Source organism: Triticum aestivum, chromosome 7A, assembly GCF_018294505.1.
Source record: "Triticum aestivum cultivar Chinese Spring chromosome 7A, IWGSC CS RefSeq v2.1, whole genome shotgun sequence".
Lineage (NCBI taxonomy): Eukaryota > Viridiplantae > Streptophyta > Magnoliopsida > Poales > Poaceae > Triticum > Triticum aestivum.
The window spans coordinates 264558013-264579553 of NC_057812.1; the positions used below are offsets into that span (position 1 = coordinate 264558013).

Here is a 21541-nt window from a genome sequence, read left to right on the forward strand (position 1 = left end):
CTGCCTACAGTCATGCTGGATGCAGTGCAAGAGATGAGGATGAGGAGGGGCTTGTGTTGTGGTGTGGAATTTGGTCGGGTGTGGCCGCCTTTAAATAGTAGGTTCCAGTGCGGCGAGGCGTCCGGGTGCGTCAATCCGCGGCGCCAGAGTGGGTTTCTCGGCCGACGAGCCTGCTTAATAGCGGCATACGGAAGGACAACGACATTGAACGGGCGTGGTAGATATCCATCCCCTCCCGTCTAGTCACACGTCTCCAGCACTGAACAGACGCAGACACCAGAGACGCTTCGCTGGTGGCACCCTCGGCCGACACGCCGCTTCAGTGGCAGAAGCAGTGAGGTCGCGTCCGCCCTGAGCCGTCTTCAATGTTGAGCGGCACGCTCTATAACGCCATGAATGCGGGTAGCTGGCGTCGGGCAGGAACGCACGTGGGCGAGGGGGAAGGGGTTATGGTGGGCCAAGACGGTCAGAAGCGGGCGTGGGATCGGTCCGGACTCCCGCAAAGCATCCCATATTTGTCTCCGGTTTGCAGAAAAAATCTCGTCCGGACCGTATCCCGAACCGATATAGACGTGTGTTGGATGGCTTCCGCTATCCGGACACGAAGGTTTGATTAGTTGGAGATGCCCTGACGCCTCACGGAATATGCCCAGAATATCCAAATCCACCGAATAATACCCGCATCACAGAGGGATCATCCCGCGGCGTGGCGCCGTTGCTCCTCCGTGCCGTCCGTCTGCGGCGGTTGCGTGTCTAAAAATATTCAAATTCTCCCTGCACCAATCAACCTGCAAGTGGCAAAGCAGAGGCGAAAGAACAGAGGAGAAAGAGAAAAAAAAGAGGGGCTCCCAGCGTCCAAATGGCGCTCCCGGCGACGACCCCGCGCGCGGCGGTGCGGTGTCCGATCGCGGCGTGCGCGCCCACGCCCCCGGTGACGGCCGGAGGGAGGCCCCGGGAGCTGCCGTTCGCGCTGCTGGCGGAGCGGGGGATGGTGGTGGGGGGTCACCGCGGGATGGGGATGAACGCGGTGGGGGCGCCGCCCGGGGCGCGCGTCGGGGCGGCGAGGGAGCGGGAGAACACGCTGCTCTCATTCGGCCGCGCCGCCGAGCACGCCGCCGTCGCCTTCGTCGAGTTCGACGTCCAGGTATACACACAATACACATGTAGCTAGCCTCCGCTTCCATTTCCCATCATTACTTCGCAATTGATACGCTGCTAGCTTGTTTAAGCTTGGATTTGGAATCGGCGCCGCAGCTTCAGGAGCGAAACTGATTCCCGGTGTGGTTGATTGAGCAATGTGTGCTCTGCTCTAGTTGGTACAACCGTACAACTAATTTTTTGGGATCCTCGAGGACAAATCCTTTTTGTGGAACTTGGATGTGGTAATCGTATGGACATGACGCCATACGCATGCTAGTTTCTCTCTCTGAAGTAACCAAGCACTAGCAGCACACGCGTGGAGTGACATTGATCCATCTGTGTTCCGATGTAATATGCAATGCTGTTATATTGTAGCCTGCAAGCTAATCACATGAAACAAGAAGCTACTGCTTAGATGCAAATGACCAGACTAGGTACAGCAGCCACGTTGTGAGGGTGATTGGGGTTGATGTTCTCTAGTGCTCAAGTGTTGCATGGCAAGCTCCTGGATCCTGAGTTGCAGTTGTACTTGGTGTCATCTGTTGTCATTAATCCACTACAAGGAGTCATTCGCAGACCAAAGCATCAGCGGAATCGGCAATGGCAACCATAGGGAGAATACATGTAAGCTAGGTTGATGAAAACTGGCGGTTCTCTTGGAGCATTCTGCAACTCCCTGACTTCATCCATTATCCCTTCCTTTTAAGATGACCACAGTACCCACACAGATCTCCTGAAGTTATGATCCTACCATTTTGGCTTGCAGGTTACAAAAGATGGCTGCCCAGTTATCTTCCACGATGATTTTATCCTCACCCAAAAAACTGTATGTTCTTTTCATCCATTCTTATACTTGTCATCTTTTGCGTATGCACTAAACTATTCATCCATTGCAAGAAAAACTCTCGAGTTAATCTTCTATTATGGCAAGGTGTGCAGGAGGTTTTGTATGAAAGGCGCGTGACCGATCTTCTTCTGGACGAATTCCTTTCATATGGGGTACAAAAAGAGCCGCACAAGGTACTTCGTCCCTTCTATCTGTTAGATTTTGCTGTGAAGGGTTCATTAGCATGTGCTTAAAACGCCATTATATTCACTTCATAATTTCTGTTCAGGTCTCCAAGCCCCTACTTAGACGGATGGAAGATGGCAGAGTCCTTGCTTGGAGCACCGAAGAAGATGATTATCTCTGCACATTGCAGGAAGTCTTCGAACATGTCAGTCCCCATCTGGGATTTAACATCGAACTAAAGTTTGATGACAACATTATCTATCCGGGCGTCAACCTTAACCGTGCTCTTCAAGCTGTACTGCAAGTATGGATTGCTCTTGTTCATTTAATATGGTATCGGTTAATTCCCATACAATCATTTGGTCACTGTGAGGCGACGACCATAACATTGTTAAATGGTCTGGTAGGTTGTTTTTCAGTATGCTGGCAACAGACCACTCTTTTTCTCAACATTCCAACCTGATGCCGCACGGATAACACGTGAACTCCAAAGTGTATACCCTGTAAGCATGCCTTGAAAATTCTGTATTCATTCTATGTCTAATTATTTTTTGAAAAGTTTCCTCACATTTGCCCCTTTTTAGAAAAAAAGAATGTTTCTAAACAGTAAACACTCTAGCTAGCTAATAGTATTTCACCGATTACTTGTATCACTTACCGCATTGCAATGGGGAACAGTGTGGTAGTAGCGCGTGGTTCACTTGCATACGAGTATCGAGGATGTTTTGTGCTCCCTAGTTACAGCAAGTAGGAATGCCTTCAAGATTTCTCATTTACTTGCATAAAGAGAAAAAAATGCAACTGAGAAGTTCGTGAAGGCATAAGCGTACTTCACAGAAGGGACGCGCGCAGGGAGGAGGCGTTGTCTGGCACCGTGGGGGCGTTGACAGCAGGCCTGCCAAGGTTGATGCGTCAGTTCCTGCTCTGAAGATGGATCAGTGGAAGACGGCGGCGACGACCTATGAGAGTGCGTCGGACCCGTTTGCGCCCCAAACCCAGTATGTGGCTTGGTTGGGGCCTCCGGCTTTAGATGTTAGGCATTTGTGTGATGTCTGTTTGGTATTAGGCTCGGACTATCGACACCCCTTCATCAAGTGGATAGGAGTAGCGACAGATGTTGCTAAGATGGTGACTTCAGACTACCTGATGTACTACTTTGTAAGGTCTTTGTGAATAATTAATAAAATGGCTGCATGCATCTCCTAGATGCAGAGGCCAGGGGTCATCCTCCTTTTCGAAAAAAAGCGTACTCTTAAATCAGCATGTAATATCATATTCCTGCAATAAGAAAAGTATTTAAAAATGTTATAATGCATAGCTTATTGTGTTTAATGTATATACAATTCAGTGACCGGACTGATGATAATAGGTATGAAGAGAAAGACAACTTCAGTCCAAACCAGTATCTTATTCGCTATTTTAACTTGTCTGTGATGTGGAATTGCATGATTTTGATGTCTGTAGTTTCTAATTTGAATAAAATTTTGCCGTCCATTTAAGTACATACATACTTCAGCACTATCGTATTCAACTTTTTATCTTTCATTAGGTACTGTTCTTAACAGAAGGGGGAACAGCCAAACACGATGATAGGAGAAGGAACTCACTCGACAATGCTATCCAAGTGTGCCAAGAGTATGACTTGCATGGGGTTGTGTCAGAAGTCAGAGGAGTTCTAAAAAATCCCTCTGCGATCCTAAAAGCACAAGAATCCAACCTTGCTATTCTCACCTATGGGCAGCTCAAGTAAGCAGCGCACTGTTATCCTGCGTTCATGTTTCTCGGGTATGTGTTCTCAGAAATCTTACAGATTTCCTGGATTTATTGGTTGCATATATGCAGTAATGTGCGGGAGGCTGTTTACATCCAGTATCTAATGGGTGTGAATGGTGTCATTGTTGATCTAGTGGAGGAGATATCCAATGCTGTTGCAGATTTCAGTAAACCAGACCTCGGCCAGAGCACATTCAGTAACAGTGTTGACATATGCAGAAAACATGAGTCGTTCTCACAGCAGCAGCTGGGGTTCCTGCTCCGGCTTATACCTGAACTGATTCAGCAACCACACTAAAGATAGATAGTAGCCAAGATTGTCCCGGTTTTGAAGCAAGCTGAGGATTTCATGCTCTGTTGACATTTCTGACAGTTGTATTTAACACTAGTCTAGAAGGTACTCCCTCTGTAAAGAAATATAAGATCGTTTAGATCACTACTTGAGATGTTTAAAACATAGATGATCTATACAATAAAGATAGTCAAATCACCCGGCAAACTATTATGTATGATTGACCAATCCTGTTGCAACTATGTGCATAACAACTTTGTTAACGATAAGAACAGCAATCCATGGCCAGAACGTTTTGAAAGCTTACTGGATCGTAATCTGTTTGAATATAGCAAGTTCTTTTTTTCAGACAAAGGGTGGGTTTTAGAGCGAGTTTTTTTTGGGCGGAATTAGAGCAAGTTAAATTAGATTAAAGAAAAACCTGGAGTGGTGTGGCACCCATGTTTCTTGTGTAGAGGCCATCAGGGAACCCCAGCTGCTGCTGTGAGAAGGACTCATGTTTTCTGCCTATGTTCGCTGTTACTGAACGTGCTCTGGCCGAGGTCTGGTTTACTGAGATCTGCAACAGCATTGGAGATCTCCACTAGATCAACAATGGCGCCATTCACACCCATTAGATACTGGACGTAAACAGCCCCCCGCACATTACTTTTCTTTTTAGAAAAGGAGGATAAGGATTACCCCCGGCCTCTGCATCTGGGCGATGCATGCAGCCATTTTATTAATTATTCACAAAGACCTTACAAAGTGGTACATCAGGTAGTCTGAAGCCACCATCCTAGCAACATCTGTCGCTACTCGTATCCCTGCACATTATTGCATATGCAACCAATAAATCCAGGAACTCCACAACGGGTGGGGTTGAGATCGAGACTTGGCCTACGTGAAAGAAACTATCTGAACATGCTCTGATGTCCGTGTGCAGGACATTGCTTGCTCAGACTAGTAGTAGTTGCATGGCATCCTTTTGGATCGTAATAGCTCTCTTCTCTTAAGCCCTAAGTAACAACTAGACATGCATGGGTCCTCCTTCTGCCTGCAGAATAACGAGAATTATTTGCACATGGTGCATTGCTTACCGATCTGAACAGAACCGAATGACTGACGCGCCACCAACCCTTCCAATTCAAGAAATCCGTCTTTCATGTGGCCCTTCTCCATCTATACATACCTGGACAGGCAAAATGCCATCCTGCAGGTGACTCACTTTGACATCCTTTTCTGAAAGAAAGGTGACCCAATTCGTGCATGATTAGTCAGCAGAAACACAAAGCAGATGCACTTATTTTTCCTCTCCTCTCCTCCTGACCCATTAAAGAAAGACAAGGCTTCCCCTCCTCTTCCTTGAGGAGGAGCCTCACAACAGCTGACCTAGGTAGGACAACCCATCACCGTCTGCCCAATCTGTTTTGCTTAGTCTGGCTCTGCCCAGATTATACTACATATAAAACCCTTGGCGACCCGAATGTCGGCGACCTAACCGCGCTCCCATTGGCGGGCGACAGAGGGAGGAAGGAGGGGTTTCCCTTCCCTTGTGACAAAGGCATCGCCCTGATTTGTCATAGTAGCGATCTTGCCTGGATCCTTGATGCGGTCCGGTCTTGGCTCCTTTCAGCTCTCAATCAATAATTTACTAGTACCAGCCATTAGGGTATCGTGTGACCCATGTAGATAGATTATAGATTGGGTCAGAGTTGCTTCGTGGACAAGGTCACCAGACAGATTAGTCAGAGGCATGCACCCCCACTCCAAAGGCATTGACACTGCAGGAAAGCAACCTCAAAAGGGACCTGTGTAGGTGTGGTGCAAATGTGGTGCATCACGCTTTTTTGGACAGAAAAAAATGGCACACGTCCATAGCTTTATTTAGCTTTCACTTCAATTCTCATGTTCACATTGCTACTGTACTGTTATACTCCTCGTATTGTACTCCTTGTGGACGGCTGATCTGGATCAGATCTGGTGTTGCGAAAAAAGACATGGCGCACAGTATCGGGAACGTAGTACGCTCAACAGAGTAAAAACGGTTGTCACTCTTTCTTTCTGAACCTTTTGGTTCTTGGGATCTTTGTTCTGCTCAAGGAACTTGGTATATAAAGGTATTTTTCATGGTGTGGTGCAAATGTGATTCATCATGCTTTGAAGAAAGAGGGTACGTAACTTTCGCTAACGGGCGGTTAACAGTTTCAATGTTCACATTGCTAGTTGTGATGTAGAATCTTCGAGCTGTTGCATCGCACTGTCAGTTTTCACGTTTAAAGGCTTTGGTTATCAGAGAAATGCTGAAGGTTTCTTGCTCTTCCTATGATTGGTCTTTACCTAACTGCTGACGGGTAGCTTGCTTGCCTGCTTATTCTCTGCAAGGATCTCAAGGATTGCTTTTTGTTCAAGGAAAAAGTGACATCACATATCACTAAGTTTGATTGGACTTGATGAAACGACCGCCTCCTAATTCATTAACAGCACAAGATCTCAATCCAGATGTTCTCACTAGTCCAACCTTTAAGGCATCCAAAACATGCCAACTGAAAATCTGGGCATGGGATTATGTGTTGTTGAAGCCATACCGGCGACGACAAATCAACGGAAAACATATTATCAATGGAAAACAAATCATGTGTTGTCAACGATGGTCAAATTATAGGTTCTCCAGACAAATATGGCCTAGTCTCCGGCTGAAGGGCTGATGGTGACATGTTGCTTGCCCAGGTCAACCTCGGCCCAACCCTGTCCCCTTTTGCAAACTTTTTTTAATGTTCAAACAGAATTTGAAGATATTCATACATCATGTAAATTTCAGTTCGTAAAGTTTCCTGTTATTCGCAGTTACTATTTGTGTTTTTTTTTGGCGGGGCGCAGTTACTATTTGTTTATGAAATGAAAAATCAGGTGACATCCCTAAAACAGTTAAATTCTTTGTTTCTGTGATATGTTCAAAGATATTCATATGACAGACATGGTTTGGAACAATATTCTCCAGTTGGCCATGAGAAGATTGTTGTTTGCATGTTCTGCATAGAAACATCTCAGATAAGGTAGGCAAAGAAGACTACAGTATCTTAAGCATAATTTTAAGCAATCTGACTCAACTGCAAGGTATCTTTTTATGCATAGGCTGAAAAAGCACCCCCTTTAAAAGCATTTGACCAATGTTTTCAACTATGTGCAGGAACAGGCGAATGAGTTTACCTCCTGCGTGAAGGAAAAGGCTGCCTTTCCCAAACTTCAATCCTAATTAGCTAAGCTCTAGGTTGACATGACACTGCATGGTATCTTGGCAAGTATTTATTCCCTTCTCCTCTATTTTTCCTTTAATTGTTTGTTAATTATTTTCCTTGTAAAAAATTTCACACTGTCGACGCAAACGTTTGGCTCCTGGGTCGATTGTTCTACCCACGTATGAATTTTCATGAAGAAATGACATCCGTAGTGTTCTGGACAAAAAAAAGAACAAATTGGTGCTCTAAAAAGCCCATTTTTGACCCTAAACAAATTCAGATTTTAGTGTTCATTCGGTTGCATGTGGAACCATGTCAAGGATAGCATTTTCGTTCACTCTGCGCCCTAAATGAGTTATTTTTTCATTGTATGTGTTTTGGGCTAGACTAGATGGGTTGCAAGGCACTAGCCAGTTTGGTACTGAAGTGGATACATACCCTTTGCCTCTTCAAGCACACAAGCAGATCAAATAACATAAGATTAGCTTACTTTATGATGCTGCAAGCTAAGTGGTAGCTTGTCCTGTTGTATAATTGACTGCACAATATCAATATTGATGGCTTGAAGGGACTAATAAATTCCAACAGGTGTGATTGGTTAGTTAGGTAGCTTAAAACACTGCTTAAAGTCATGATCAGCCAAGAAAATAAGCCATCTAGGTCTATTTTGTAAAAGCAGAATGCCAATCACATCCAGTATGTGCCTTACAACTGTCCTAGACTCCAGCCTGAGCGACTGCAACTCTAACTATTACTTAATCATGCAAAAGCAAGACACCAAGTCCTGATCATGTAGGTCATGACATATGCTTGCACATAAGCAGTTGCTTGCTGGAATTTTTTGTTCGACGGACGGCAGGATTTTCACTAAAGTGGAATACAGTCCCAAATCATGATTCACGCGTCGCAGGTAGACGCGAGGCGGTCGCTTCTCCGTGGCTGCATGCTTCTTTGTATATTGGGCAGAGATTGAAACGGCAACGGGATAGGGAGAATATTTCAGAGCAAGGCAAAGAATGAGACTGGTTGGAAAGGCACACTGAAAAGATAACTGAACTTTCTCCGGTTGTCACCACCGTATATCCTACTCTCAATCAGAAGCAATCCCTTTGACCAACCCAATCACTGCAGGCATGTACGCGTACCGCTGGCGGCCTGCAGTCTCGCACTGTCCTGGCTAGACTGGACTGCCCAACCTTTGTGTAAAATGTGTGAGAAGACTAGATCAAAAGGCAAGGGCAGAGAACTGAACACGCAGCTGGCTGGCACCGTGTATGAACACAGGATGAACATAAGGCAGCCGTAATTTCTTCTTCCTTATTTCCTTTCAGTTATGATGGGGAATGGACGGAGTTTGTACTTGCTGTCATCCAAGGTGCTTTTCTTGCTCCACCTGCGTTGCTTGAAGTAACAAGTAGCATCCTTGTCAAAAATAGATAGAGTAATCAACATAACAAGCACGATCACTTACTTTCTAGACTCATGTACCTATAGCATCAGGCCAAACCTAATGGAGAGGCTGATAGATCCTAGCCGTTCAACTTGAATCTAATGCTTCAAATAAATTTCTCATCGTTATAGCTTAATATTTTGAGGATCTTAGGGAAACTCTAGCCGATCCCTTAAAAGGGTATAACACCTCAAAATTTCCCCATTTAGGGAGTTAAAAACCAGACCTAGCCAAACTTTACCCAGTTTAACTCCTCAAATATTATAAGCGGCGCACCGACTGCACCTTAAATTTGAGCGGCCGCGACCACTTCCCAGGAAAAATCTCCACCCCCCCCCCCCCCACTGCAACGGAGTCCCACCAGCACATCGTCGACAACCGACGTCCGGCGTCAAAGGAATGCCTGGATCTAGCCACCAACCTTCGCCGCTGCCGAACCGACGAGGAGCACCACCATCGGATTGGCGTTGCGTTTGGAACGAGGCATGCATCCGCCCCGAGCACCCCCTGCTCGAGGCCGACTTCTCAGCCGCCACTTGCCCGCCACCACCGAAGGAGAAGTACCAGGGGTATGTGAGGGACTTGGGTGTCAGAGTTAGTGACCCGGACACGGGGAAGAGACACTGACTAGACACGTATAAGTTGGCAGAGCAGACGGCTGACACATATGACGTGGCGGTGGTCCGCATCCTTGGTGATTGTGCAAAGGTAAACTTTCCCCTCGGCAGTCGTGGCATCCCGAACCTCATCTATGCCCCCCCCCCCCCCCCAGTGATCTCCCGCCACCAGGTGAGGGAGAATCGCGAGGCCTTCGAGCAGATCAAGACCCAGTGCATCAGACTAGTCACAGTGGGAGTAACTTGACTAGTAACATCACACATTTTAATACAAAATTGCTTATGTGGCAGCTAATTAATAAGGAGAGAGAGGTTTGTGGTAACTTAACTAGTTACTGTAACATCACACATTTTAAGACATAATGAGTCTATAGCCTAATAAATGAACTCTTTCATGATACTACTCATAAGTTACTACCTACTATGAAGGTAGTAACATAGAGTAGTAACATCAGCAAGTTACTACTCTATGTTACTTCCCACTGTGAGCAGTCCCAACGAGGCCTATATGGCCAAGCTCAGGGCGAAGCACCCGAAGCTCATCACCAAGGAGCTTGCATGCTACGAAGCCTTTCAAGAAGCAGCGGTGCAACAGTGCCGCTGAGGCCAGGCCCTCTGGTGTGAGGGTGTCGCCAATGAGGCCGGACCCTCCATGATCCCAATTTTCTCCGATGACTCGGACGTGGATTGGGACAAGGTCACGAAGGAATCTGATTAGTTTAGTATGCTAGGTAGTGCTAACAGTTGTTATATGTTGTTCGAACAATCCACATTTGTGTTATGGTATGTATGATGTGCTATCTTTATTTAAATTTATGTTTGATCGAAGAGTTTTAATTTGTGTTTGAAACAAAGTTGTGCGCAAATTATTTTTAGCGAGTTAAATTTTAGAGTTCGGCAGGAACCACCTTCCTGCATAGCAAAAACAGGAGGGACACCCATTGTGCATATAAGCTTGACTTGGCAAAAGCGTATGATCGAGTTGACTGGAACTTCTTAGAGGGTGTGCTAAGGAAGGTGGGGTTCAACGACAAGTGGGTAAATTGGGTGATGACATGTGTCAGAACGGTCAGATTCTCTGTCAGATGCAACGGATGCAACGGGGAACTTCTGGAAGCTTTCACTCCATTCAGGGGTCTAAGACAAGGTGATCCGCTCAGCCCGTACCTGTTCCTTTTTGTGGCTGACGGGCTCTCAACCTTACTTGATAGAGAGGTCAGGGCTGGAGGTATCACGCCTTTGAAGGTTGCCCGGAGCAGCCCTGGAATTTCAAATCTACTATTTTGCCGATAATAGTCTTCTATTTTTCAAGGCATCGACTACAGAAGCAATGAAAGTGAAAGAGGTGCTGATTTCCTTCCAGAAGAGTACTGGGCAGCTCCTAAGTCAAAATAAGTGTTCGTTACTCTTTAGCGAGGCGAGTCCAAGCCAGGACATTGAGGAAATAAAAGAAATATTGGGAGTAGTGTCTGCTTCTTTTGAAAACAAATATTTGGGACTGCCTACACCTGATGGGAGAATGAAAGACGGCAATTTCCAACCGATAATGGAGAGATTCAGAAAAAGATGTACCAACTGGAACGAGAGGTTTATGTCCCAGGCGGCGAAGGAAGTAAATGTCAAGGCGGTGGCACAATCGCTACCTACCTATGTGATGGGGGTCTTTAAGCTCAACAAGAGTTTCTGTGATAAATATGAGAAAATAATCAGGGATTTCTGGTGGGGGGACAATGAGGAAAAGCGTAAGGTTCACTGGATGTCGTGGGAAGATATGACCAAAGCAAAAAAGAGATGGTGGTATAGGATTTGGGGATATGCATTGTTTCAACCAGGCCCTCCTGGCTAGGCAAGGGTGGGGGCTGCTTACTAAACCAGAGAGCCTATGCGCAAGAGTTCTAAAGTCTAAATACTACCCCAATGGAAAACTCCTCGACACGGTTTTCTCATCAGATGCCTCTCCTGCATGGAGGGGATCGAGTTTGGACTCGATCTGCCGAAGAAGGGCCTAATTTGGCGTATAGGAAATGGAAGAAGCATACAAATAACAAGAGATCAATGGATCATGAGGAGAGAAGGACTAAAAGCTGCTGCTTTCATACGGAGGTCAAGACTCCGATGGGTCAATCAACTGATTGACCCGGTAACAAAGGAATGGAAGGTGGAACTAGTGAAACAAGTCTTCCATGAGTTTGATGCGGATGAGATCTGCAAGTTAAGAATTCCGAGAGAAGATGTGGAGGATTGTGTAGCATGGCATTACGAAAAATCTGGGATTTTTACAGTCAAGAGTGCCTATAAACTTGCAGACTCGATCCATAGAAATAAAACGGAGAGGGCGACAAGTTCTTCAAGGGAACTGGGTGACCGCATCATTTGGGATGTTATTTGGAAGGCAAATATCCCAGAAAAGGTAAAGATTTTCGGTTGGAGAGTGGCTACTAATTCCCTGCCCACAAAGCATAACACATTTAGACGAACCATAGTGGATGACAATGTGTGTGAAATCTGTGGGATGGAGAAAGAGGATGAATTCCATGCCATTATCACCTGCACAAGAAGCCGTGCGCTAAGGCATGCAATGAGAAACTGTTGGGAATTGCCTAGGGAGTCTGATCTCAGATATAGTGGAGTGGACTGGCTTCAGATGCTATTGCTGTCTCAAACAGAGAATGTCAGAAATAACATTCTGTTGGTTCTTTGGCAGGCGTGGAGTCTGAGGAACAACCTGGTGCATGGTGATAAGAAAGACACCGTCTTTGGTTCAGTACAGTATCTGCTTAGGCTAAAAGAAGATCTCATGGTGGTCACAGGTGACCCTACCGATGTGGCACGTAAGAACAAACAGTCCTTATTCCCAGAAAGAGTTTGCACTCCAGTAAACCTTGTGCCCAGCAAGTGGTTTGCACCAGACCCGGGCAAAGTGAAACTAAACTGCGATGCAACGTACTTTGAGGAAACAGGAGAAACGTGGGGAGGTGCTGTGGCTAGGAACCACAAGGGGTATGTCCTCGTCTCGATCGGGCGTAGGCTTGGCTGCTGCAACTCGACAGAAGAAGCAGAAGGTGCAGCAACTATGATGGGTCTCACAGAATTTAGCAAAGCATTTTGATGGCCAAGTGGTTCTTGAAACGGACAACGCCGGTTTGGGACGAGGACTGCAGTCTAGTCAGATTTGCAGATCAGCCTGTCATGCTGTGCAATCTGACACGAAAAGGCTCCTCTCTAGCTTCCCCAGCTCGGAAATCAGCATTGTCAACAGGGACAAAAACAAATTGGCCCACGAACTGGCAGCCATAGCAAGGAGAACAGGCGATTTCTCTATGGTCACTAACGCCCCTCTAGATGCTAGAGATGTAATGAGAGACGAGTATGTTTCCCCCGTGGTTCAAGTGTTGCCATGGTCCTCAAAAAAAAAGAACCACCTTCCTAACTCCTCAAATTTAAGAAGTTAAGGTTTGCGAAGGCTTTTGAGGGGCTAAGCTAGAGTTGTCCTTAGGGCATCTCTAGCCCGCCCCTAAAAAGCTACGACTCGTCAAAATTTTATACAATGACAAGTTACCTCATCAGTCCCTTACCAAAACCTATTGTTCTTTGTTAATTTGATGAGTTAGTCATAACAACCCCCCTCTCTGCCCAAATTTGAGCAGCCCCATCATTTTCTCTATACATTTTCTCTCCTCTCTCTCACTGGTATTCATGGTGCAACGCCCGGCGAGCCACCCAAAGAGCAACCCTCCGGCTATGGAAACGCATCTGTGCCCTCTCCTCCCCAAACCCTAGTTACCGCCACCCGATTTGAGTACAAATCGACTCTACTGATGCCCAAATCGTCGTTGCCATACAAATCATCATCACCGCCATCCACAACCACCACCCAAGCGATGTCGTCATGGTAAGGACGCGCAACTACGGTGCAACGTTAGTGCAAGATCACCGTCGCCGCAGCATTCGAGGTTGTGATAGCTGTCGCAGTGGCACCGTTAGGACTTGGGGGGTGACGAGATGAAGGAGCCCGAAGGCGAGTCCCGGCTACTCTCGTGAGAGACAGCCGAGCAGGAGTACGAGCGCGCGCTCATGGTGGACGTGGAGCACTGCGTCGCCGGGGCGTATCTCGAGGCGGAGCGCACCGACGACACTACATAGGTGCCATTCAGGCTGATCCCCTCACACTCAACGAGCACCTCGGGTTCGAGGTGTTGATTGAGTTTGAGAGCATTCTGCAAGGTCGCCGCTAACTGCACGACTTTGTTAGCTAATGGAGAGGGACCGAGCATCTATGTTCAGCCACGTCGACCTTGATGATGGCACCCATGACACCGAGGCATCGGGCTACAGTAATGCACCGGTCATCAACATCTCCTTCGACGAGGAGAAGATGTCTAGCTTGTTTTAGGTTAACGAAGTGGTAGTCAGCGGCGTAACCCTAGCCCGCCGCCGGCCCTTTCCCCCACCTTTCCGCTCCCTCGTCGCCACCGGAGGTGGCCGCCGGCTCGCCGCTCGGTCGCTGGTGAAGGTGGCGGCGAGGATCTGGCCATCTCGTTCTTCCTCGGGAGGCTTTGGATCCATGGCGGCGGCCTCGGCTGGTGGATCGACGCCGGGTCTGCGGTGACCGGCGCTCATTGGTGCTGGCCGTTCTTCCTCGGCCGCGGGAGCGGCGAGACGGCGGCAGGTGGCGGCAGTGGTGCGGGCATCTTGGCGGCGCCCGACCCAGATCTGAAGGCCTCCATCTACTTCAACCAGGGCTGCCTCCGATGGTCCTGCTTTGGGCGGCCTTTGTCGCCGGAGTTGTACCTGTTTGGCGGCTGGAGGTGGGAGGTGGCTCCGGAGAAATCCGAGGCCAGCGGTGCTGGCCACGACGGCGGCGACTCCCGAGGGCGCCGTACCCTTCTTGTAGGCGCCGTCTAGGTTGCCTCCTTCGCCTCCTCCTTCCACCCAGCTCGTATGCCGGGCGAAAGCCCAAATCCTTGCCGGATCGAGCGACAGCGGTGCTCCGGGCGTCGTCACCCTCTTGGGGTGTCATTCGTGATGAGCTTGGGGTGGATGTGATGCTTTGGTTGCTTGGCGGCGGTTGGTGGCATGGTCGGAGTTCGTCTGGTGGCGGTGCGTTGGCGCTCTGCCGCCTATGTGCTTAGCCTTGGAGTCCTTCTTCCACGGTGCTTGGTCTTCAGCAGCCCTACCGTACTTGATGGAGCGGTGCTTCATCTCACACATTGATGGCGGTGGTTATCGGCGGCATGGTGTTGTGGAGGCTCGGTGTCTGATGCGCGGGATGGACTTGCGCAGGAGGAGGTAGCTGTCTGGCGCCATGGTGACGTCGATGGCTGAGTGGCCAGACAAGGTAGATGCCTCAATATGATCTGAAGACAGACCTGTGGAAGATGGCGGCGACGACACACGAGTGCGTCTGACCGGATTGTGCCCCAGACCCAGTATGTGGCTCGGCTGGGGCTTCCGGCTTTTGATGTTAGGCTTAGGTGAGTGGCCCGGGTAGCACCCCTTCATCGTATGGATAAGAGTAGCGGCATATGTTGCCAAGATGGTGGATTCAGGCATATTGTTGTAATACTTTGTAAGGTCCTTGAGAATAATCAATAAAGTGGCCGTATGCATCTCCCAGATGCAAAGGCCGGGGGTCATCCTCCTTTTCTAAAAAAAGTCAGTTTAATTTTTGTACTTTTATGTTACATGTCACAGTGTCATGCATAAGCTAACCACTAAGTTACCTACATTTAGTTTGAAATTGTGTTGGAAATGACTCTGTGCAAAATTTCTGTTTTGAGAAGTTAAAATTTTGGAGACTGGCTAGATGCAAAAAAGCTACTCCCTCTATACCGAAATACATGTCGCTGCGACATGTATTTCGATACAGAGGTAGTAGTATAACTCTTCAAAATTGGAGTTAAGTTTTGAGGGATCGGTTGAGTAGTTAAAATTGGGGGGGGGGGGGGAAGGCTAGTAGCCATTCATATAAATTGAATAAAATTGCATATAATTTCTAAATTGAATAATCTGGTAATCAAATCAGACTTAAGGTGTCCCGCACAGTCGAGGGTAATCAGTACGTGATGCAGGAGCTGTCTGCTAGTCTACCGAAAAAGGCTTTCGCCCCGCTTTATATATAAAGCAAATGCCCAAGCCAACATCCAACAAGGTACAAGACCACAAACACACACACACGCAAGTTCCAGACAAATAAGAAGAGAGAGGGTTAATGCTGAGGGCACAGCTCAACAAGCCCCTAAAATAAAACAAAAAGGCACACGCGCCGGGAGTGACACAACATCTAGTCGGGCTCCGGGGGTGGCGGGGGGAGCGGGGGCGCCAAGCGAAAGGCCATTGATCGAAGGTCAGCGAGGAGGGTGTTGATGACGTCCCGGTCCTGTGGGCGGCTAAGCTGCCTCCAGAGCTGCAAGTACCCACACAATTTAAAGATGGAGTCAGTAGCACGCCGGAGAGGCACCTTCTGGATGACAAGCTTATTGCGAACAGTCCACAGCGTCCAGGCAAGGATCCCCACGCAAAGCCATCTAATATGCCTGTAGCGAGGGGGTGAGGCCTGAATTTCCGCAAGCAGGTCAGGGACGTTGGTGTTGCACCACTGGCCCCCAACCGTTTCACGGAAACAGGACCAAAGGAACTGTGTCGTGTGGCATGAGAAGAAGATGTGGTTGGCATCCTCTACCATGCCGCACATGGGGCACATCCCATCTCCAGGTCCGTGGCGTTTAAGGACCTCAACGCCGGACGGGAGGCGGCCGCGGATCCATTGCCACAGGAAAATCCTGATCTTCAGGGGCAGGCGGATGTCCCAAATCAAACTGAAGGGCTCGGGGGCCGTCGATGGGGCGATAGCCGCGTAGAGGGATCTGGTGGAGAAGCGGCCGGAGGGTTCCAGTCACCAAGAGATGGAGTCCGGGGAGTCGGTAACGTCTATAGGGAGGAGGGCGATGTCCTGGAGGAGGGTATCCCAAGCCGCAACCTCAAGGGGGCCAAAGGGGCGGCGGAAAGCGAGGCGCCCTAAGTCAATAAGGGCCGTCTCGACAGAAACCCGAGGGTCAACAACAATGTCGAAGAGGGCTGGAAATCGAGCGGCTAGGGGGTGTCGCCAAGCCACCTATCAAGCCAGAACAGGGTCGAGGACCCAGTGCCCACCGAGATGGATGTGCCAATGCGCAAAACAGGCAGCAGCTGGACGACGGCTTGCCAAAACTGGGAGCCGCCAGAGCGCTGACAAAATGCGAGAGGCTGTCCACGCAGGTACTTGTTCTGGATTATAGTAAGCTAGAGACCTCCATCTCCATTGGCAATGCGCCAGAGCCAACGGGTCAGGAGGGCAATGTTCATGCGCCGGGAGGACAAAATCCCCAGACCGCCCTGGTCCTTGGGTTTGCATATATCTGGCCAGCTGACCATGTGGTACTTCTGCTTATCCCCATCGCCAGCCCAGTAGAATCTGGATTGGTATTTGGCGATCTCCTGGTGCAGGGTTTCATGGAGGCTATAGAAGCTCATGAGAAACCAAAGGAGGCTAGCAAGCGAAGAGTTGATAAGGATCACGCGAGCCGCCTTTGACAGCCAATGCCCTTTCCAGGGCTCAACGCGATGTTGCATACGGGTCATCGTGAGGCGAAGATCAGCCATGGTGAGGCGCGAATCACTAATGGGGATCCCCAGATAGGTCGTGGGGAAAGAACCCAGCCGATAGTTTAGTCGGTCAGCGATAGCCTGTGCTTCCTCCAAGGGGAACCTGAGGACCATCACTTCGCTCTTATCGAAGTTGATGGTTAGTCCCGACATTTGTTGGAAGCACAGGAGGAGGAACTTCAGGTTAGTAATATCTAGAGCGGATCCCTCAACCATTATAATGGTATCATCCGCATATTGAAGGAGGGAGACCCCTCCCCCTCCTACTAGGTGGGGAACTAAGCCGCGGATATGGCCCGCAGCCTTGGCCTTATCCAAGATGGATGCCAGGGCATCGACCACCATGTTGAATAAGAACGGTGAGAAGGGGTCACCCTGACGGACCCCACAAAGGGTGGGGAAGTAGGGCCCAATGTCACCGTTGATGTTCACCGCGGTCCGGCCACAGGAGACAAGCTGCATGACGCGGGTCACCCAACGATCATCGAAACCCTTGCGAAGCAGCACTTCTCGCAGGAATGGCCAGTGGACCGTGTCGTAGGCTTTATGAAAGTCTAGCTTAAGGAAGACCGTGCGATGGCGTTTTATACGGACCTCGTGGAGGACCTCGTGGAATACTAACACTCCATCGAGAATGAATCATCCTTGTATGAAGGCGGATTGATTCGGATGGGTAATCGTGTCAGCTAGGAGGGTCACCCTATTGGCGTACCCTTCGGCCAAGATCTGAAAGATCACATTAATCACCGTGATTGGGCGGAACTGGCGAATATCCGAGGCACCCGGGACCTTGGGGATGAGGGTCACAATCCCATAATTGAGTCGCCCAAGGTCCATGGAGCCCGAATAGAATTCTTCGAACATAGCCATGACCTCTGGCTTGATGGTAGACCAGAACGTCTTGAAGAACGTCACGGGCAGGCCATCCGGACCCGGGGCCGAGGAGGGGTTCATCCCCTTAATGGCTGCGAGGACCTCGTCCTCATCAAAAGGGGCCACTAAAGCCGCGTTGGCCTCAGCCGAGACCAATTGCGCACCCGACCAAATGTCGGGGGCGAGACTAGCCCCACCCCGCGGGGTGGGGGTAAATAGGGCTTTATAGAAGTCGTCTACGTGGGTACGGATGGCCGAGGGGAGAACGATAGGTGTGTCACCATCCCATAGGCAGTGGATGGAATTATGACGACGCCGGCCGTTCGCCACCGCCTGAAAGTAGGCGGTGTTGGCATCCCCCCGAAGTACCCACCTCTGGGTGCCACGTAGGCGCCAGTAGGCTTCTTCATCGGTGTAAATGGTGGAGAGCTGGTCTTCCAGGTCGTATCACAGCATTCACTCGTCAGGGGAGATCCCGGTCGAGTCGGCGCGGGCGTCCAGGGCTTGGATAGCCAACAGGAGGGCCTTTTGCGCTCTCTAAGATCCCGGCCAAGGTTGGCCCCCAACCCTTCATGAATTGGCGGGCTAGCTTGGCGCAGAAATGCCACGAGTCGACAGCGGACATGGAGCGATGGGGAGCAGAACGGGTAAAAATCCAGCGGGCGACGATAGCCTCCCGGAAGCCGGCCTGATTGAGCCAGAAGGGCTCGAACCAGAATCGCGGCGCGGTGGGGGGCCGCTCGTCGGCGGTGGAGAGGAGGAGGGGGACATGGTCAGACCGGATCCGGGTGACAGCCCGGAGCGATGCCAGGGGGCAGCGTAATTCCCATTCCGGGGAAACTAGGACACGATCCAGCACGGATTGTGTCGGAAAAATCTGTCGGTTCGTCCAGGTGAACCTGGCACCCGTCCGATCAAGTTCGCGGAGCCCCAGCTCCGCGATCCAATCGTTGAATAATTGCATCCTGGGGAAGTTAATTCGGTCATTATTCTTCTCATCCGGGGATCGGATGAGATTAAAGTCTCCGCCCACGAGAACTGGGAGGAGGGAGTTAGAGATCTTCAGCCGCAGCTCTGTTAGGAAGGCCGGGGAGCGGTGGTGGTCCGCCAGACCATAAACAATAATGACCTCCCATTTAAAATTCAGGGCGCGCTCGAAGATCTCCATACTAACGAAGAATTCGTCCCGGTCCATGCCACCCACCTCAAAGGTGGCATCGTTTACCTCTAAGAGGATGCCTCCAGAGTGGCCTGAGGTCCCACTAGAAGGGAGCCAGTGCCAAGCGAAGAGGAGGGAGCTAAGGCGCTCAAGCTCCTGAAGGGCGAACTCAGTACGCAAGGTTTCTTGGATGGCGATGATGTCAATGTGTTCGTCACGAATGTACTCAATGAGTTGGCGGCGATGACCATCATGGCCGAAGCCGCGGATGTTCCAGACAAGGGCCCACATCTAAGCCCCCATCGGGGGGCTGCTTGACCCCAGGACACGGGAAGCGCTTTGCGCGCGGAGGGCTGCAGTGCGTGAATGGGTGCGTCCACGGACTATCCCGTCGGCCACTAGAGGGGCCTGACCCGCGGGGGGGATGGGCGTCCCTTCGGGAGGTCGGAGCAGGCGGGCGCGGGTCTCGGCCAGCTTGCCGTCCAAGATCTCCCGGGCCCTAATGGCCGCGATCTGTTCTAAGGGGGGACCAACTTCCCCTCTGAAAACTATGGCCGAGTCATTGGCCACCTTGGCGAGGTGGCCAAGTGGAGCTGCCTCAAGAGCGGAAAATGAACAACTAGAGGAACTGGGGAGGTCGGGGTCCGCACCTGACTCGAGGTTCCGGACCGCCGCGCGGAGCTCCGCGCGCTCGGCGATGGACGGCGCCGGAGAGTCGACCGGCCGCGCCGCATCAAGGCGGGCACTGCGGCGGGAGGACGTCACCGGCGTCGAGGTGGAGCGGTGCCGCCTGGCGTACGCCACCGATGGAGGGGGGTGCACGGAGGCCGGCGAGGAGACGTCCACAGCCACCGAGGCGGACGGGGAGGTCGGCGAGGAGAGGAGGCCGACGGAAGGTACCGGTGGGGCGGGCGGATCGGCGAGCTCCAGGGTGGCACCCGCCGCGACCCCCGCGGGAGGGGGGGACGAGGTAGGTGCAGCAGGGACATCACATCCGCCTCCACCTGTGGGGACCGGGGAGGCCGAGCCGGCGGGGGACGGTGGGTCCGGTCCCGACGGCGAGGAGCGAAGGGCGGAGACGGCACAGGGGGAGCGAGGCGACGATGGCGGGGCGACGAGGAGGCCCACGCTGGAGATGTCGCTGGCCGACTCCGATGGAGACTGAGAGGGCATGACCGGCGGGGTGGCCAAGTGGAGGGGCACCGCGAGGTCAGCGGCTGACACTCGAGTGCGCCCCGCCCCGGAGCCGCCACGACCCGCGGGTGGGTTGGATGGATCCCGGGAGGGGGAGTGGGAGTGCTCCGAGCCGTCCTCATCATCTCCTGGGTCGTCGAGGCGGGAGTGGCGCGAGCGTCGGCGGTGGGAGTCGCCGGCATCAGCTGGGCCACCCCCCAGGTGGCTGTCATCAGAGAAGCGGGGGCGGCCGATGTGGTTCGGAGGCTCGGGGCAGATCTTGAGGTCGTAGCCGTCGTCATTGAAGAAGACTCGGATCGTGACGTGGAGCTTGGAGGAGTCCAGGCACTTCACCTTGACCCGGACCTCCTCCTCCTTGCGTAAGGAAAGCTCGTCGACCACCACCACCTTGCCTAGGATCTTGGACATGCTGCGGATGACTCGCTCAAACCGGGCCACATCTGGCAGGCCGGCGATGAGGAGCCACACAGTGTCCAGGACAGCGACAGCCTTGGGATCCCACCGTGGCTCAGATATGTTCACCACAATGTTGTTGAGGGCCAGGGTGATGTTGTTGCTGGGGGTACAGAATCCCATACTCATAGCGTCGGGGAAGATCACCGAGAAGGCGTTGGAAGCGGTGGGGGTCACCTGCCAATCCCACGTGCATCTGCACAAGTGGTTGAGCTCGGCCTCAAGCAGCTCTGGGGTGGCGACGGCCTCGCCCACGACCGTCACAATCGCCATCAGCCAGGGGGGGAGGGGGGATCTCTGGCACCTCGATGTGGAAGAAGGCCATGTCCTCGATGCCGTGGCCGTACATCATGATCTCCTCCGTCACCGAGCGATCCGGACAGAGAATCGCGGGATGTCCGGCATCCTTGCACAGGTAGCACATCGGGGGGTTGGGGCAAGCCACCTGGAAGTGGCCAGTCAAGCCGCAGTTGAAGCACGGCGAGCCGTCGGGAGGGGCATCGGTGCCCGGAGGAGGAACCGCGGCGGCGGTGGATGCGGCAGCCTGAGGGCGCGGAGGACCCTTCTTCTTCTTCTTCTTCTTCTTCTTCTTCTTGGGCCCCTGGCGCCCCCGGTTGCCATTACCGCTGTTAGACGGCGGAAACGCAGCCTGGGAGCGGGGGGGCTGTTAGCGACGGGTTGCCTGCGAGTTGTTGGAGTTGGCGACGGGCAGTGTG

The 21541-nt window shown here is 51.0% G+C and overlaps 1 protein-coding gene across 3 annotated transcripts; it reads left to right on the plus strand.

The window, feature by feature from the left end:
• The first annotated feature begins 728 nt into the window (after positions 1-728).
• Positions 729-10271, plus strand: LOC123151970 (glycerophosphodiester phosphodiesterase GDPD2). 3 transcript variants are annotated; one of them, XM_044571589.1, is made up of 7 exons: positions 729-1144; positions 1907-1966; positions 2080-2160; positions 2256-2456; positions 2560-2655; positions 3702-3937; positions 7387-10271. In XM_044571589.1, exons 1-6 carry the CDS (start codon positions 860-862, stop codon positions 3900-3902), a joined length of 924 nt encoding a protein of 307 aa, XP_044427524.1. In that variant the 5' UTR covers positions 729-859; the 3' UTR covers positions 3903-3937; positions 7387-10271. The 3 variants fall into 3 exon arrangements, with proteins under 3 accessions (XP_044427524.1, XP_044427525.1, XP_044427523.1); XM_044571590.1 differs by lacking the exon at positions 7387-10271 and adding an exon at positions 4060-4518; XM_044571588.1 differs by lacking the exon at positions 7387-10271 and adding an exon at positions 3995-4518 and having other exon boundaries at positions 737-1144; positions 3702-3898.
• Positions 10272-21541: the final 11270 nt, after the last annotated feature.

Excerpts from the sequence above, each read along its gene's own strand:
- LOC123151970 (XM_044571588.1), top strand. The coding sequence starts at position 860 with ATGGCGCTCCCGGCGACGACCCCGCGCGCGGCGGTGCGGTGTCCGATC. Across the intron at positions 2,457-2,559 it reads CTCTTCAAGCTGTACTGCAA|GTTGTTTTTCAGTATGCTGG; the intron begins GTATGGATTGCT and ends ATGGTCTGGTAG. Across the intron at positions 3,899-3,994 it reads CTCACCTATGGGCAGCTCAA|TAATGTGCGGGAGGCTGTTT; the intron begins GTAAGCAGCGCA and ends GCATATATGCAG.